The 17,103-nt window shown below is 49.8% G+C and overlaps 4 protein-coding genes and 1 non-coding gene across 5 annotated transcripts; 2 read left to right on the forward strand and 3 right to left on the reverse strand.

The window, feature by feature from the left end:
• Positions 1-7: 7 nt before the first annotated feature.
• BO83DRAFT_394637 (uncharacterized protein) lies at positions 8-5,844 on the reverse strand (the record flags this gene model as incomplete). Its single annotated transcript, XM_025533025.1, has 13 exons — positions 8-831; positions 895-984; positions 1,063-1,167; positions 1,720-1,724; positions 2,017-2,065; positions 2,116-2,780; positions 2,897-3,410; positions 3,451-3,539; positions 3,853-3,854; positions 4,297-4,480; positions 4,505-5,229; positions 5,300-5,503; positions 5,575-5,844. The coding sequence occupies 13 exons, from the start codon at positions 5,842-5,844 to the stop codon at positions 8-10; spliced, it is 3,726 nt and encodes a 1,241-aa protein (XP_025393116.1).
• BO83DRAFT_t1 lies at positions 1,363-1,434 on the forward strand. Its single transcript has one exon. It is a non-coding gene; the product is annotated as a tRNA-Thr (tRNA).
• A 586-nt stretch (positions 5,845-6,430) lies between the features above and the next one.
• BO83DRAFT_433167 (F-box protein) lies at positions 6,431-8,159 on the reverse strand. The gene is made up of 2 exons (XM_025535659.1): positions 6,814-8,159; positions 6,431-6,758 (listed from the first exon to the last, which is right to left on the reverse strand). The coding sequence occupies exons 1-2, from the start codon at positions 7,804-7,806 to the stop codon at positions 6,612-6,614; spliced, it is 1,140 nt and encodes a 379-aa protein (XP_025393117.1). The 5' UTR covers positions 7,807-8,159; the 3' UTR covers positions 6,431-6,611.
• Positions 8,160-9,850: 1,691 nt separating this feature from the next.
• Positions 9,851-11,452, reverse strand: BO83DRAFT_373938 (actin-related protein 2/3 complex subunit 2). Its single transcript, XM_025530082.1, has 5 exons — positions 11,275-11,452; positions 10,533-11,203; positions 10,376-10,476; positions 10,272-10,320; positions 9,851-10,217 (listed from the first exon to the last, which is right to left on the reverse strand). Exons 1-5 carry the CDS (start codon positions 11,334-11,336, stop codon positions 10,138-10,140), a joined length of 963 nt encoding a protein of 320 aa, XP_025393118.1. The 5' UTR covers positions 11,337-11,452; the 3' UTR covers positions 9,851-10,137.
• A 138-nt stretch (positions 11,453-11,590) lies between these two features.
• BO83DRAFT_328205 (snoRNA-binding rRNA-processing protein DIP2) lies at positions 11,591-14,768 on the forward strand. Its single transcript, XM_025528148.1, has 3 exons — positions 11,591-11,620; positions 11,688-11,942; positions 12,013-14,768. Exons 1-3 carry the CDS (start codon positions 11,604-11,606, stop codon positions 14,627-14,629), a joined length of 2,889 nt encoding a protein of 962 aa, XP_025393119.1. The 5' UTR covers positions 11,591-11,603; the 3' UTR covers positions 14,630-14,768.
• Positions 14,769-17,103: the final 2,335 nt, after the last annotated feature.

Genomic DNA, 17,103 nt, shown 5'->3' on the forward strand with positions numbered 1-17,103 from the left:
AAAGCAATCAATCATCCATGGCATCAGCCGGCGCAGCAGCAGTAACAGCCTCCGCACCACCCTCACCATCACCCTCTATCTTTCCAGCACCGCCCTTATGATGACGACGTCTGCGCTTCGCCTTCGGCGCAGCATCACCATCCTCGCCCTCTCTTTCCTCCGCAGCAGGTCTCTCCTCCGCCTCTCTCTTCGGCTTCTCCGTCTTCCCGGCAGTGGTACCCTCAGGCGCCCTCTTCTTCGGCTTCTTCACACTCAACGGATTCGGGCCCTTGGGCTTCTTCAATTCCCTCTTCTTCTTCGTCTTCTCCCCATCCGCAGCCGTCGTCGTCGTCTTCTTCTTCGCCTCATCATTCAACCCAACCCTAAACTTCCCCTTCTCCACACCCTCCCTAATCGCATCCGACGGATCACTCATCGGCTCCAACACCATCACCGACCGCTTCACATACACAATCGGCACACCGGGAATTGACCGAGCCTGACGCCGCAGCAACCTCGACTTCCGAAGCGCCGCCTCGGCCTTATCCTCTGCGTCGCGCTTGCGTTTCCGTCCCGCGGTCGAGTTGTCCGTCGCGGACTTGTCCTTGGCGTTGTGCGGGTCCGCCGTCGCGAGGATGTAATGTTCCTTGTTCTTTTTGCTGTCGGCGGAGGGGGAAAGGAGGGAGAGCAGGCACTCGACTTCGTCGATGGGGGTCGAGTCGGCGTTGTGGGAGCAGTGGCGGAGAGGGAGAGTGGTGGGTGGGGGGAGGTGGTCGGGGCGGTAGGGGTTGTTGGTCTTAGGGTTGATGGGTTGGGAGGCCATTATTGCGGCGAGGGAGCATTTTGTGAGGACTTTTTTGGTCATTGGGTCAGTATATTCGTTGCAAGTTATGGTTGATATCCGGGGCAACATACGAGGCTTGGGTTTGCCTTGAAGAGTGCGCTCCAGAGCGGGGATCAAGTCCATTTTGAAAGAGTGAACGGCGCGGAGGAAATTGGAGTCAACTGTCAAATTTTCTAGTTAGTATACCCTTATCCTTGACATGATAGTATCAATGGATGAATAAATGGATGTCTGCATACCCAGAACCTGATACGGCTCACGGAACCCGAACGTAAGCTCATACTGGTGCATGAGCTTGCGGTACTTCTTGGATCGCTTGGCCCTCATCTTGACTGTCTGGTCGTCTGAGGTGCGTTAATATGTAGTATGTATGACCTGTATTTGGGTTTGGGGTTGGTGCAATTGGACTTTTTTTTTCTTTGCGCCGGCGGTCACTTTTTTTGCCGGGCGGAGGAGAGAGCTCGGGATGTTGGTCTGTGCGTGGGCTGGCTAAGCGGCCGTTGATGGAGTCAATTATGGGGCCATCTTTCATTCAAATCGCCTCTATGGCTCAGTGGTAGAGCGCATCACTAGTAATGATGAGGTCCGCGGTTCGATCCCGCGTGGAGGCAATTTCTTTTTCTATTTTGTCAATTCGTGATGGGGAGGGATTGTGTAGTTTTATGTGTGGTAGTGTGTATAGCTAAAAAAATTTTTGGGTTAGCCATGTACGGATTACTAGGGTGTGTGGAACGTGTTTACTTTTTGCCTCAAAAAGAAGGTTTGATAGATTGGCAGAATATGTCACGGGTATTTATGCAATGACAATAAGCAATAGTCTATGTCGCTGTGCCAGTAGAATATATATAGCCCGAAACGTCAAATGTCCCACAAACGCCATTACCTCCCCCTTTGACCGGTCCTGAAAGGACCCCAGATCCCAACATGCAACATATACACCACCCATGCCATGCACATATAGTGCGTATGCAATGTAATCAAGCGATTGTCCGACGGCCGAGCCCAAGTTGATTCGGACATCTGCTATCTTGTCGATCGCCCTCTGTCACAAACCTCCAGACGTAGGTTTGTGCGGAAGTCAAAGTATGAAACGCTGTGCAAGTCAACTCCGTGCTGACATGAGATGTGTAAGCCCTGCTTCACCCCCTAACCCACTGCCTGCGTGCAGGTCACCGGGTAGATGGGTCGATTACGTCCTCCTCCTGCAAGAGCCGATTACCACACTGATATCGTCCATTTTCCCTGCATCAAGATTAGTCTACTTCACTGAAACGGTATGCAAAGACACTCACCACCCTGCACGGCCAGTCCTTCATCCACCGCCTTCTCCATGTACGGACTCTCCGCAAAGGGATCCTGAGCAATCTCCAGAGCAGATTTGAGCAGCTCCCTCGCTATAAACACCATCTGCTCATCCGCCATCACAGCCGGAGGGGCCCACTCCGAGTCCTTGTCTTCATGACGTCCTTGCTGCCACTTCTCTAGACTATCCAGGATGATCGTCAGGATCTCATGCTCCCACAGATTGTCCACGATACCATCTGACACGGCCACCACGAGGTCATCCTCCTGCACATCAATCAAGGAAAGGACGGCATCCTTCCGGGGAGTATCGACGCTGTTGGTGCCCAGCTGCATAGGACAGTCGAACCAATGCCATTGTTCCTTGGTCCGAAAGAGGACTCTCTTCTCGCTAGGCCGGATGACAAAGATCTTGCAGTCACCTATATTGGTCACGTAGAGCAAGGGCCGTATGCTTCCCGTAGCATCGCGCTTCCAATGCAGTATTGCTGTGACCGATGTGGTAGTTCCCAGCCATTCACCTGGGGAGGTCGTTGCTCGAATGGTTTCCTCGTATGCGCGTTGAAGATAGCCAATAGGATCTAACTCGGACTGGCCATTGGGCTCTCGTTCAAGTTCCAGGGCCCAGTAATGGAGGAGCAGTCTAGACCAAAGCCTATATCAACAAGAAAGGGCAAGTCAGCACGCGGGAAGGGATGGAGACGGTGATCCAGTTGGGGGTCAGTAGTAGGGGGTCCGCGGAGACTAGTACAGAGGGACAGAACAACGTACGCAGCATGACCTCTCGGCTTGGTTGCCCACGCCCCGACCCCATCGTTCACGGCGAGGTAATTCTCCGCCACTAAAACAGCATCGTCGCCGTTGTTCAGGCCGCGGACCAGATCCCCCCGGACGGATAATCTCTTATCCTGACTCAGGTAGTGGGTGGTCAGCGGGTCGGAAAAGGAGGAAGAGGGCGGAGACAGGAACGGTGGGGGGAAGGGACGCGAGGGCCGTTTGGCGCAGAGCGCATAGCCTGTCTGGAAGCAGAAAGGCGAGCGGGAGATGGGGAACTGTGGATTAGGATCCGGGATGGGGGTGGTGATGCCGTAGGAAGGCCAGACGGCGCGATATCGTCGCACCCAGATGCTGCTGGGGACCCCGGAATGAGCGCTCCACAGTGGGCTGCGTCTAATTACTACCGGCGAAGCGAGAGGAGTAATTGAGGAGAAGAATGATAAACAACCTGTCGAACTAACAACAAGAGTCTTGGGCACCATGCCCGCTAAAAGTTTCCCAGAGATTGCTGTGCCGGGCGGGAATCCCAGACAAGCGCAGATACAGACAAAGACTCTTTTTCTCGGGAAGCTGGATTTTGGCCAGAGCCAAATGAAAATCTTGCCGACTTGCGAACCACGGCCAACTTTCTGACCAACTTTGCCCCATCCATCCCCGGTCACCTGCGCCCCACCTGACTTTTGTGATTGTTTACGGTTGAGAGTACATACAAAGTTGTTGAGAAATGACAGGAGAAGCTTGAGCTTAAACTTGAGCTTGAATCTGAATTATGAGCTAGGTATCTTAGAAAATTATTATCTCTCCATCACCCCATCTCCCCTTCATTTTTTCCCCATACAATTTGACATTACCCCCCCACACACACCGACGCAACCATACTGCCAGGTAACACGAGCTAGTATCGGCTTGCAGATGGCCCATATTTATCATACCCCTTTACTTTTTCATACCCCTAGGTTGCATGTTCAATTTCTTTGATTAAATACTGTCCGTTCCCTCTCCTACGTAAACCATGTAGATGTATACCTACCTCATCGATAAACCATCCCAATGACCTGACATGATGCTCACTTTCTTCGAAATCACTCACATTTCCCAACACTTTTCGTTCACAGATACGAGATCGCCGGAAATATGATGATCGTCAGGCATGTCTACTCAAGAGGGGAAAGGACTAAGGAAAATCAACGTAATCTCAGCAAAGAAAGAAAAAGCAATCACACCCCTCAACTCCATGGAATGCCTCAACGCCGTCATCATGCCACCAAACGCCAGTAAAGACCAGACCAGCTACTCAATTGTAGCCTTAGGGTTCAAATGACGCCGGCAAATAATTCTTTCTGCATCTCTTCGCCGAAGATCCTAACAGCCCGGTTCAGGGCCAATCCGATCACAAAGACGTCAACATCTTCCCGGATGGAAGAAAGCTCTTGGAACACGGCCTTCGAAAGAACCGTGCACCGGTCGCGAATCCCAAGAGTCCCACGGTTTGCGTTAACCTGACTCAGTAACAGGATCATATTCCACTCCGCGCAGGGGCAGAGACGGTCCGGATCCTGGGTACAATCCTGGCCGCAACTGCAGGCCGATTGGCACACACACTTTCTCCGTTTGGCGTATTCGATCAGCTGCTGCATGGTGCCCTGGTTGCGGAGAACACCCACAGTCTTGCCTTCAAGCATGGCTAGTGCGGCCTGCCGGTGATCCGAAGTACGTGCCCTTTCCGTGAATGCTGGGTCGACATTGTGTCGCTGAATGAAAGGGAGGGGCTGCTGGGGGATCATAAACTGATAAGTGTTTCTCGGTGTGAAGGACATGTATCTCTCGGAATGAACGATAAGGACCTTTGGCGGTGGCATATGGTAGATCAGGCCACTCCCAGCCCACTTCTGGCGAAATGAAGAATCCGGGTTGTCGATAATCCCAAGGGTAAATCTCCGATATCCGATGAGATCGTCCAAGGCGAACGGCATGCTGTTGACCTTTGTCACAGCGCGGTGGACTAAAGTAGTCTGATAGTTCCGAACAGATTCTTTGTTAAAGATCTTGCAGACAGTCGGGCTGTCGAGGATCTGCTTGCAAGTCAAGAATATGTTGTACAAGTGGCGTGGCTCAGGGAGCATGAAGTTGTTATGCGAAGAAACGCGTGTTACCTCGATACTGAAGCAAGAGCATAGGTCGACCATGACAAGCTCCATCAGAAGCCTCGCGTAAAGGGCGTGGTACAATTTCTCAACGCATTCAACCAATGGAGCGATCTTCTTGGACGCGATGGCATCTTCTGCGTCCCTGATGCAAACCATTAGGCCGCCCTGAAATCCATCCAGCTAGAAACAGATACACCAAATGGTTAGCGGCTTCTTTCTGTGCCGGACTTTGGGCTTATAATCTCCTTACTTCAACGCCGTAGTGGATGAAGCACATGAAGACCACTTTAGCGACGGTGTACACCTTCACGTATACAGCCAGCACACTGTTTCTCCAGGACGAAACATCATAGCCCTGCGCATCATCCAGATTCTCGAGATACCCCGTGACAGTATTCCATTCGACAGCACCAACAGCGTAAGGCGAAAAAGGAAATTCGGCAGGGGCCGTTCGCTGTCAAATTGATGTCAGTTTCCAGCCAGAAAGGAGGACAGATTCACAACAAGATGCCAAAGCCAACATACAGCTGACGTGTACGACATCCCTGTGCTGTCCGAAGACCGCAGTCCCATGCTCTCAACCGTATCTCTGTATTCTTCGTCACTCTGTTGTAGAACTTCCAACGAGTACTTGTAGAAGCCGTCAGTGTGCTCGCTGAAGGAAGAAGAGGAAACAGAATTGAAGGAACGGTGTTGTGGGTGATCATGCTCGCTGCTCCTGGGTTCTCGCCGAGTGAAGAGCTTCCGCCGAGCAATAGCCCATAGCTGGGAAGCGGATCTGTGACTCGGTACCATTTTGCTCGCTTTGCAAGATGATTCCATGAATGTCACAGTACGGCGGTTATCAAGCTCCGTATGAGTGGTAAGGCTGCCGAAGAGAGACGAGATGAGAAGGTTAATGGTAACTTTCAATTATTCGCAAGAGCATACCCGTGCCTGCTTGATAGGTAAAGAAGACAGTGAATGGTCATGCTGGGTGTTAACACTACACAGGGTGAGGAGTTTCTTGTGGGTTGGCCAGATTGATGCTGGGAGAGAAATCGAGAAGGCGCTCACGGGGTCAACAGCCAGAGCAGTACCTGCTCTTCAGCCAATTCATCCTCCCTGCTATCTATGACTTGGGCAGATAAGCAGTGGCTACTACTTGGGAGGGAAGTGGACCTGTTCATCTGAGTACTGGTGAAAGCCTAGCCAGGTCTCTCTATTGTTTCCACTTTGTGAGTCGTGATCACCTAGTACTTGAGGTATATAGAGTTATGCTGTGCCACCCGCAAGTACTTCCGTAAGGTGCTTGAAGTTGCCTGTGAAACACGATACAATCAGACCCGTATGATACACGTCCACTAACATTGCCTAATCATATGCATGATGTGTTGTCATGTTCTGATTTATGTTGTCTTGGAGCTTTAGCACAGAATTGCAGGTGTTTGCACAGAAAGTCTATCTCCCAAAACAAAGTAACTGAAGAAGATTCTCCAGTCACCGGAAAGACGAAACAACAGATAGCCTCCCCTAGAGAACAAAAAAGATAAGATTAATAAAAATGAAAAAGCAGGTGTAAACTACAATAACCCAGGATCGACTTCAATAGGGGCCTTGTCCCCATGGCCAGAATAAGGCAAGATGACTTCTGGTATCTTCCAAAGGACACTATTGGCCCTGTCAATGTATTCAGGCGGGATATTGGCGCTCTCGCTGAAAGATAGAGACTGTCAAAATATGTCAGCTTATTGAATGAAGGCATCGCAGAATATGAGCACTTACACGCAAGCTGGTCAGACCTCTGACCCATTCAAGGCCAAAGTCGCAAGATTCGTTGGGCAGATGTTCATAGTCTTCGATGGGATGGGCAAGTACCTGGTGGCAGTTTTCCAACCAGAGCACTTTGAGCTTCCGACCAGGAGCTAGAATGTTATCATCCATATCTCGCTCTTCTGGCTCGTAGGAAACTCCACCTAGCCAGTTCAAAAACTCAGGCTGTGCACCGCGACATGTTCTCAGTTTGAGAACAGTCAGCTTGGGGTTCTTCTTCACAAGCATGGTCAACTGCCACGGTGTGATGCCCGCCCGCTCCAGGATCAACGTCTGTAGCCCGCAAAGCCCATATTGGGCATACCGTCCTATACCGAGGAACATATTCCATGCCGTACTTCCCGGGGCAGGATTCAGCCAAGTGCTCGGTCTGATGGGGCCGTCCCGAATGTGTGGATGCTCAAAGCGCAATGCTAGATGATGCAATATGTTTTTGCATTTGGAAGCTAAAGCCATGGCACCCTCGCTGTCAAGATCATACGCCATAAACTCCAGTTTCCTAAGTCCTTGGCCATACCGATTCACCACTTGGGCAAAAATCCTATTTTGCTCCCTAATCATCTGCTCCAATGTTCGGGATTTCTCAAGTAGTGCAGGGCACCGTCTTTTCAAGCTTTTCATTTTCAGTAGAGGCTTGCTGTCCAAGTCGCTCGCAAGGCGGCTCATGGCAGGTTGGATGATGGATATTGTGTAGTCATTCGCTTGTTTGTTGTGACTGGAAATCTGCGCCATTTGATCCGGCGTGGTCCAGCCAGCCTGGAATAAGGATATCACAGAGTGAATGCGCTTCTCGAAAATTCCTAGTCGTAGACATTCAAGGCAGAGAGTATGGGACGCATAGTTGGCGCGAGATGTTTCGCCGAAGGCAAGCAAGGACTCGAAGGGAAGGTAGGAGAGTATGTGAAGGATGAGCTCCAAGGGTAATAAACTAATCTTGTCGGACATTTTGTGAAACCTGGCTAGACGTTTAACCCTCCCACAAGATCCTCTGCCTGCCAGTAATATGTTGTCGTCCGTACTTTAAGCGCTGCCTGGTCGCCCACTCCGTTTGTCCGCAGTTCAAGGTCCCCTCAACATGGTCGGCCCAGGGGGTGGATAAAGCGGGAGTAAGCTACAACGAGCGGAGAAATGTATAAATGGAAAGACTCAGTCAAAACAATGACAGAAGTTGATTCCCCTGTTGTCAACTTTGTATTTTTGGCCGTTATATTGGCTTGGGTGGTCTAGGGAACTGTCTGTTGGCGATGGAAGGGGGAGAAATGCAGGAGAAATGCAGCGATTGATTGCGTAGAGCAGAACTGTGGCAGATATTGATGCGGATCACATCTAGTTTTTTTGCGCTGGAGCAGAGGCGTTGCGATATATAGCATGCAGGGTTGCGACGCTCTGGAGGGCTAAGCTGCGCCCTGGCAGGGATACCTTGCAGGCGGGGTCCCCCCGACAGTTTTAGTAGTTCTCACCGTCGACACTGGCTCCTCTAGCCGAAGAAATGGTCACATTCTCGGTTGGAACAAAGTAGCGAGTGAGGATGCTCTACTGAAAACCTCAGTATTATTTGGCATCAAATAGAAGAAAGGGGAAACGTAAGCGAAAAGTGAATAGCCACGAACAAGTGTTGCCATTGGGTTGCGGTCAGAAAAATCAAAAAGGGTTTACTCGGGCTCTAACTATTGCTGTCACTTTTTTATAGACGGCTTCCACTAGAAAACCCACTTAACCAACTAGACGGCTGACCTGGCATGATCCAGGCGAATGGCCGCCCTCTTCTACAGCGCACTATCGGCTAGATAGTGCTGGGCATACAAAAATCATGCATGGCCTGCTTGGGATAGGACGTGGCTCATGTCCAACATGTTTGCACCTCACCGTGGAGCTGGGAATCCGGTGGCGCATGCTTTCTGTCGCGACCCGTCGCGGTGTTTCTCATTTGTTAGTGCAGGTTAGACTAAACTACACCCGCTGTACAGCTTGAACGGAGCGGGTGTCCAGTGTCACAGGCGATCCTTTCACTGCTCGTGCCTAGACTGAACTAGAGGAGCTGATATCTGGAAAAACGTACGGATTGGGGTCAGCGTTGCCCGTTCTTGGCCATTGCGCATTTAATGGGGACGCCAATGCAGCGTGAATCCCTGGTGTCGGTTTGCAAAAGAAAATATGCGGTAATCCCACTAAGGTCGCAGGAAGCGGTTATCGGCATGTACCCCGTATGATAGATAGACCCAATATGGAGGATAGCACGCCGAGCCGACCACATCTCCCAAACCCCCTCCAGCCAGCCATCGATTAGGCAGATACTCAACGGTGTCGAATAAAAACCTGCGGAGATACCGGAGACGATCATCGTAGGATAGATGAGAGCTGAGATCACATCATCACCACAGCACCCCGTTTCTCCGATCGAGGATGGCAAGATAGCGACCACCCCCACGAATCCTGGCCATCAGTCAACACCAGTTTAATCTCCTTGCAGTCAATGTGTGACACCGAACCGATCCCCTGGGACTTCTTGCCCAATTGAAGGCCACCTGTTGGGTGATCCGAGTCATATTCGGCGATCAGATGCATCGATAGGGCGGTTCGGATGGTTCACACGTTTAAATCTGGTCATCTGTTTGCTTTTCACCCAGCTGGACTTGTGGCTGCAGCTAGAAGACAGCCACGGTAACACTTCGGAGTGCTTCGGCCGATCTGAGGCTCGATTCCGAACCAGTGTATCCTGCGCGAGTGTTCGTCGGCCGTAGCGGAATAGCGCAGTAACTAGACCCACGCCAGTGTGCTTAACGTGCAGGACGGGGTTTGGGGTTAGACTGGAAAATACCTTGTGGCGGATGGGGAAATTGAAACATTGTAGTGGAGATTAAGGAGGCTCCCTCAAAGCGTTCATTTTCAGGTGTTTTCAGCTCTGCTGCAGCTTGTCGAGCATACGTAACAAGGAAGAGAGGGACGGGAGGGAGCTGAGAGCTGAAGCAGCAGCCGGCGGTATTTATGGGTTGGTTAGTAGTGTTATATTGCAGCAAATAAAACAAAGCAAGGCAGCCGCACTACTACTTCAAGCCACATGCAGCTGTCATGCGTTTGACAATGCGAGGTAGCGAGGATAGATATAATAAAAAGTAACGAAATCAAGAGAAAAGAAAAGAAAAGAAAAGGGAAAAAAAGAATACTTATGATGCTCGACAACCTATACATCCTAGAGAAAAATAAAATCGACTTATGCATGTGCGTATGTCACCCCTCGCCTGCAATTTACAAAGATTATATTCTTGAGCCAGCTCTCTATCCCTGAACCCTGAAAGTACGGCCACTGGCCGTCTTCCTTTCTCGCTCCTCGTTCTCGGGCCGCGCCCGGTTGAGAACTATCATTCATTAGTGACCTGGACATACCTTCATTGTTGGGGATCCACTCTTACCTTGGAGGAAGTCCGCGGTCCTCTTGCGCATCCTAGTGTGAATGTATGCCTGAATTCTAAGTAAGCATGTTGACCTGGCCTGCAAAAATGACAGGGAAAGCTACCTTAGATGCTTTGATGTGGTAATGGAAGTAATCACGGAAAATCTGGATGTGGGAGATGTTCTCATAGCGTCGCTGTGGGGTCAGGTGGCGAGGGAACAGGACTATGAGCGGTTAGTGACAGCTAACAGGTGGGTGATGCATATCCCCGAATACATACCGAAAGTGACATAGCTGATACTACCGTCGTTACCGTTCTGGATGCCAGGCACACCAGCCAGCTCCAGGGGACAGTCGTTTCGGAAGAGTACTTGAGGGGCATTCTGCAGGGTAAGAACACGGCGTCTGGCATCGACGAATTCCTGCAGGAACACCTTGCCAAAGATGCGATCTGTCTCCTCCCGGAACACTGTGCTGAAGATCACCGTGACGCGATCATGGCTGGCTTTAATGTAAATCGCTTCCTCCTCTCGATAGTGAATGGCCATAACCTCCCCTCCTTCCTTAACTCCCTGGGGCGCAGTCTCGCTCGTATATCCCGAAGCCTCTTCGGCCAGCTTAGCGAACTCATCGAATGCTCTCTCGAAGGGGGCGGCCATGGCGTTGCGCTTCATCAGCGCCAGGCGCATGATGAGTTCATCCTTCGCCTCCTGCTCGGCGGGCAGGTTCTCTAGATCGATCAGGACGGAGAAGTCATAGCCGGGCTCCGGGGTGACAATGTAGGGGCCGTATTCCCTTTCCAGCACCTCCTGGGCACCGTACTGGACAAGCTCCCGGAAGCATTTCACGTTGATGGAGATGAGGATCTTGGTTTTGGATTCTGGCGTAGACAGATGGAAGGTCACTCCGTCAAAGTCGGAAACGATCTGGTCGATTGACACGGGCGGGGCTCTGAAGGAAGCATGAATGGAGCTGTTAGCTGGTAGCCTGGCGTATACCGGAGGCGGGGGGGGAAGCTGTACCCAGAGAACCGCTCCGTCAGGAGGGAGTGGATGAGGACGTTGTGGTAGTCTAGCAAAAGCATGTTGATGGGCGCATCCAATGATAATGAGTAAGAGATTCAAATTCTCGGCCTGCGATTCCCTTTCCTTTAATCCTGGCTTTCAATCCCACGAGGGTCACTGCCACGATGGGAGTTACGTTGATGGGGGGCTTTGGGGAACCGGCAGGCGGTGGGGGAGGCCGGCATTGGTCGCTGTCGCTCTCCGTAGCGACCGCCGCCATTTGCGCCTATCGATAGCATTCATTCTCCGAGCTCCCAAAATTTTTCCCAGGTCGCAAACACCCAACGATGGTGAAGTCATATTTGTAAGTGAGGCGCTCAAGGGTGTAGCATTTTCCCCCGAAAGTATTTTCTGTGTACTGACTTCTTCAGTAAATTCGAGCATTCGAAGACTTTCGGGCTCATTGCGTCCGGCTCGTCGAATGCGATCTGGGCCCGGGATGATGAACTCGCGGGTTCCGCACGTCGAACAGGCTCTGGGCGAGCCTTCGTGGGCGCGAGCGAGGAAGTTCTCTGTTGGGACATTAAGAAGGGTGAACTACTGGGCAGATGGCACGATACGTCTTGCAAGGCGCAGGTCACGATAATCACTCAGAGCAAAACGGATGAGGATATTTTTGCGGTCGGGTAAGTTTTCTCACCATGGTAGGATTTTTATACGCTACCTTACTAATTCGGGCGTCGTTTTGTGATATAGTTATGAAGACGGCAGTATTCGTATCTGGGATTCACGGACCGAGACGGTGATTATTTCCTTCAATGGCCACAAGTCCGCCATCACTCAGCTTGCCTTCGATAGCACAGGGGTCCGCCTCGCAAGTGGTTCGAGAGACACGGACATCATTGTATGGGATCTAGTTGCGGAAGTCGGACTTTTCAAACTGCGCGGACACACCGATCAGATTACATCGCTCCATTTTCTTACCCCGTCCATTGAATTGCTCAATGAAGCCGGTCTCAGTGAGCATGCGGGTTTTCTGTTGACGACTGGAAAGGATGCTCTCATCAAAGTATGGGACTTGGCTGCGCAACACTGCATCGAAACACATGTGGCACAGTCCAATGGCGAGTGTTGGAGTTTGGGTCTCTCGCCCGACCAGAGTGGTTGTATTACGGCAGGAAATGATGGAGAACTGAAGGCCTGGTCGATTGATGAGAGTGCTATGATTCACATTTCCAAAGAGAAGGTCGGCTTGGAGGGACAGAAGATCTTGACGGACCGGGGCACGTTTTACCGAAATGGAAAGGACCGCACAATCGGAATCAGCTTTCATCCTCGAGCGGACTACATTGGAATCCACGGATCTGAGAAGGCAGTTGAGATTTGGCGCATTCGCTCGCAGACCGAGGTGCAAAAGAGTCTGGCTAGGAAGCGCAAGAGGAGAAAGGAGAAGGACGCGCAGCGCGCAGCTGACAAGGATGGAGCAGCTGCTGAGGATGCCATTGAGAAATCAGAGGACGCCTCATCTGCGCCCGTCTCGGAAGTCTTTATTCCTCACACTATTGTACGCACTGGCGGTAAGGTCCGGTCCTTTGACTGGATTCGCACGAAGTCAAGTGGAAGTCTGCAACTTCTGGCCGCGACCACAAACAACCAACTCGAAGCTTACAGCGTTGTGACCGCGAACAAGAAGAACAAGGATGAGGAGGAGCCGGACTACAGCCGGAACTTGGCAGTCGACATCCCCGGCCACCGCACCGACATTAGATCTGTTGCATTGAGCTCGGACGATCGGATGCTGGCGTCTGCCTCCAACGGCAGCCTCAAGATCTGGAACGTCCGGACCCAAAGCTGTCTGCGTACTCTTGAATGTGGCTATGCTCTGTGCTCTGCTTTCCTTCCTGGTGACAAGATTGTTGTTGTCGGAAACAAGGATGGCCAGCTTGAGGTTTTCGATATCGCCTCATCGACCCTTCTGGATACGATCAAAGCGCACGACGGGCCGGTCTGGTCCATTCAAGTCCATCCTGACGGCAAGTCTTTGGTGAGTGGTAGTGCCGACAAGTCTGCGAAGTTCTGGAATTTCCAGGTGGTTCAAGAAGAAATCCCGGGTACCAAGAGAACAACCCCCCGACTCAAGCTGGTGCACACGAGAACGCTTAAGGTTTCGGATGACATTCTTAACGTTCGCTTCTCCCCTGATGCTCGGCTGCTGGCTGTTGCGCTTCTGGACAACACGGTCAAGGTCTTCTTTGTTGACTCCCTCAAACTCTTCCTCAACCTTTACGGCCACAAGCTGCCTGTTCTCAACATGGATATTTCTTGGGACAGCAAGCTGATAGTCACGTGTTCGGCCGATAAGACCGTTCGTATTTGGGGCTTGGACTTTGGTGACTGCCACAAGTCCTTCTTGGCCCACGAGGACAGTGTCATGGCTGTTGCTTTCGTTCCGAACAACAAGGATGGTAACGGGCACAACTTCTTTAGTGCTAGCAAGGATCGAGTGATCAAGTACTGGGACGGTGACAAGTTTGAGCACATCCAAAAGCTGGCCGGTCACCATGGTGAAATCTGGGCTCTGACTATCAGTCACTCGGGTGATTTCATCGTCACCGCTAGTCATGACAAGAGCATCCGCACCTGGGAGCAGACTGACGAGCCTTTGTTCCTTGAGGAAGAGAGGGAGAAAGAACTGGAAGAGATGTACGATAACAATCTGATGGCGTCTCTGGATCAGGACGAGGATGGCCAGGATGGAGAGAAGGCTGAAGCCGTTGACGCTGGTAAACAAACTGCGGAGACATTAATGGCAGGTGAAAAGATCATGGAGGCATTGGATCTGGGTATGGAGGACTTGGAGGTCATGCGCCAATGGCGCGCTCTCAAGGCCAGACAGCCTAACGCTGCACCCCCACAGCGCAATGCCCAGTACATGGCTCTGAACAACATTTCAGCAGAGCGGTATCTCCTGAACGTCGTTCAGAAGATCCCCGCAGCTGCGCTTCAAGACGCTCTGCTTGTCCTGCCCTTCTCAAAGGTGCCTGCTCTCTTCACGTTCCTCAATATCTGGGCTAGTCGCGAGTGGAACATCTCCCTTACCTGCCGTGTACTGTTCTTCATTTTGAAAACTCACCACCGCCAGATCGTCGCTAGCAAGATGATGAGGCCGATGCTGGACGGTATCCGATCCGCACTGCGCAAGGTCCTGGCTCGTCAGAAGGACGAGATGGGTTTCAACCTGTCGGCTCTGCAGTTCGTCGGCCAACAGATCCAGGAACAAAGCACGAAGGATTACATTGACGAAGCCGCTTACGAGGAGCAGGAGAGGCAGACGGGTACGGGCAAGAAGCGGCAGTTCATGAGCATTGCCTGATTGCGCGTGGGCCACCAATATATACCTACCTGTACTACACATGCATCTGACTGGCGTTGAGACCTGAGATTTTTCTTTTTTGGATTGTTTGGCTACGAAAAGTTTTATACCTGGAGTTACACGTTTACGAACGGCTTCGATACACTGTAAATCGATATAGAGATATGTCAAATTATGAAACGATCCGTCCAAACTAGCTTCCAACATAATAATTAGACATTTGTATTCATCTATCTATTTAACTAATCTTATACGACCAAGACTTCGTCACAGCAAGACCTATAAGATAAATCTGTTAGCACAAGTACCCAACAGATTGGCAGTCACACATATAGCGGACTCGAAGAAACCCAGCCAGTCAAATCCAAACCCAAACCGAGAGGACCAGACTAGAACCAATTCACAACCATGAAAACACCACTCAGCAGAACCATTATAAGCATCGACGACAGTGAACATCCCTATTTTTAAGGGGTCCCTGCCATTCCTCTTCCGGCTCTTCCTAATATACCGGTTCATAGAAAAATTCTCATCATATAGGTGTAGGTTGTGAAAGTGTTGTTTGGTTCTACCCCTCGGTTTTGGGTATGGAGCTGCATTAAGGAAAAAAACAAGGTAAGATTGGTGTGCATACCTGAGTGACTGTTAGTCGTGTAGTGTGACAGTGTCGAAATGTGGCGATATAAGTACGCGACCCGAACATTAGAGTCAAGCTGAGAGAGAGAAAGTAGCTCCAGCTGTGCGAAAAGGAAAGTGGGAGAAAATGAAGAAAATGGGGAGGAGCTATTTTTCTTCGGCGGAAGTGTTGCGCCGAGGGCAGAGTGGGTGAGTCAGGACTTAGTCAGCTGGTTAACGTAAACCACAATCGCGCGGCCCGTACAATCGCGCGGCCCATCAAATATTGCCATATAAAAGCCACTTTTTTAATCCCTAATATCTCAACCATTATGGAACTATCTAACTTTTTCTTAAGAATGTAGATTATAATAGTTAAAAATTTATTTTTAGTAATTTTTTTCAGATTTTAATAACTACATATAATAGCTGGTTATGGAAAATACCTGTAATTTACTTGTAATTTAATGAAAGTTCTATATTAAATATGAATAAATCATTTAAAAATATTCGAAAGGCTGTAATATATTGATTTTGTTATTATTAATCTCTATTAATCATTGTAGACTTATATATAGTGTAGTTGTTGAGATATTATAATTATTATTATAAAAGATAGACTTGGTATGGCTTTACAAGATGGGCCGCGCGATTGTATGGGCCGCGCGATTGTGGAATACGTTATAAGCTTGGATGACTAGCTTGGGTCGCTTCAGCCTAGCATACTGTCACACCACACCGCCGAAATTCTATACAGATTCTTAGATGAGTTTTTGGGAGCTGTATGTTTCCAAAATCCGCTAAATCCGATGATACTTTCATCGAGATTCATAGTTTCTGCCGTCTCTGGCGGTCAATATAGCGGTAGGAGTAATTGTTGTTGCCTAACACTTTATGTTATGTAGTATGCAATTAGTGGCCCTGAGCGATTCTAAATCCAGTAATTGATAATAAAGCTAATCGGTACTATGATACATGGGGAGTTTTTCAGTTATTCATTTGTGAGGTAGGAGGTATCAGAGTTTAATCACGCTGATATTCTCTACTTAATGTCTAATCTATAAGTTGGGTTGCGGGGGATACTCAGCGGTCAAGGCATACTGTGGTACAGAGTGCTGGTTCCTGTATGAAGGGCACTCTTTGTATAGATTGAAAGTGTAAAGAGTTCACTGGGTGGCCCTGAGCACTCAAGAACTATTATGCTTGACTGCTGCTATAGGAAGATATTCCCTAGCGAAGAAAGCCTAGATGGGGTTGATTTCCGCGTCGACGTCTCTGGAACGTTAGATTTAGATCAGTATGTTATGTGTCTGGTATACTAGCTGGCTGAAGAGTAACATGTCCTCTATACATACATCTTACGCTGTTAGTAGATTATGTTCCATTAGTATGGACAGTCATGAAGCTGGCTTCGAGATTGAACCTTGCATCAATATGTCAGAATAATCTTATATTGGAAAGAGAAGATATACAGAATGTACTAGGTTTAATTGGACGCATCTATGTCTAAGATACTATAAAAGGCTATCTAAGCCGTGTATCAAGTGTCTACCTGTATGTTAATTGAGATCATTCATTCCAGTAATGAATATCTATGGAATCAAGGGCATACTACTTACATAACCACACCATGCATCAAGCAGCTGCATCAGGTCAAAGACAGTCTCGATAAACAAACAAACAATATCTGCCAGTCTCATTGCAGTACCAGCTGATCCGAGAGAACAGTCTTGGCTTGATGTCATCATATCTATCGACTACCAATCCCTACGAGGCTATCTCCGGGGTAGGGGAATGAAGTATGTGGGGAGTCACACAACAGCAGCTGGAAAATGCAAGGAAGATCAAATATGAACATC

The sequence above is a fragment of the Aspergillus eucalypticola genome (genome assembly GCF_003184535.1).
Source record: "Aspergillus eucalypticola CBS 122712 chromosome Unknown BO83scaffold_1, whole genome shotgun sequence".
Classification (NCBI taxonomy): Eukaryota; Fungi; Ascomycota; class Eurotiomycetes; order Eurotiales; family Aspergillaceae; genus Aspergillus; species Aspergillus eucalypticola.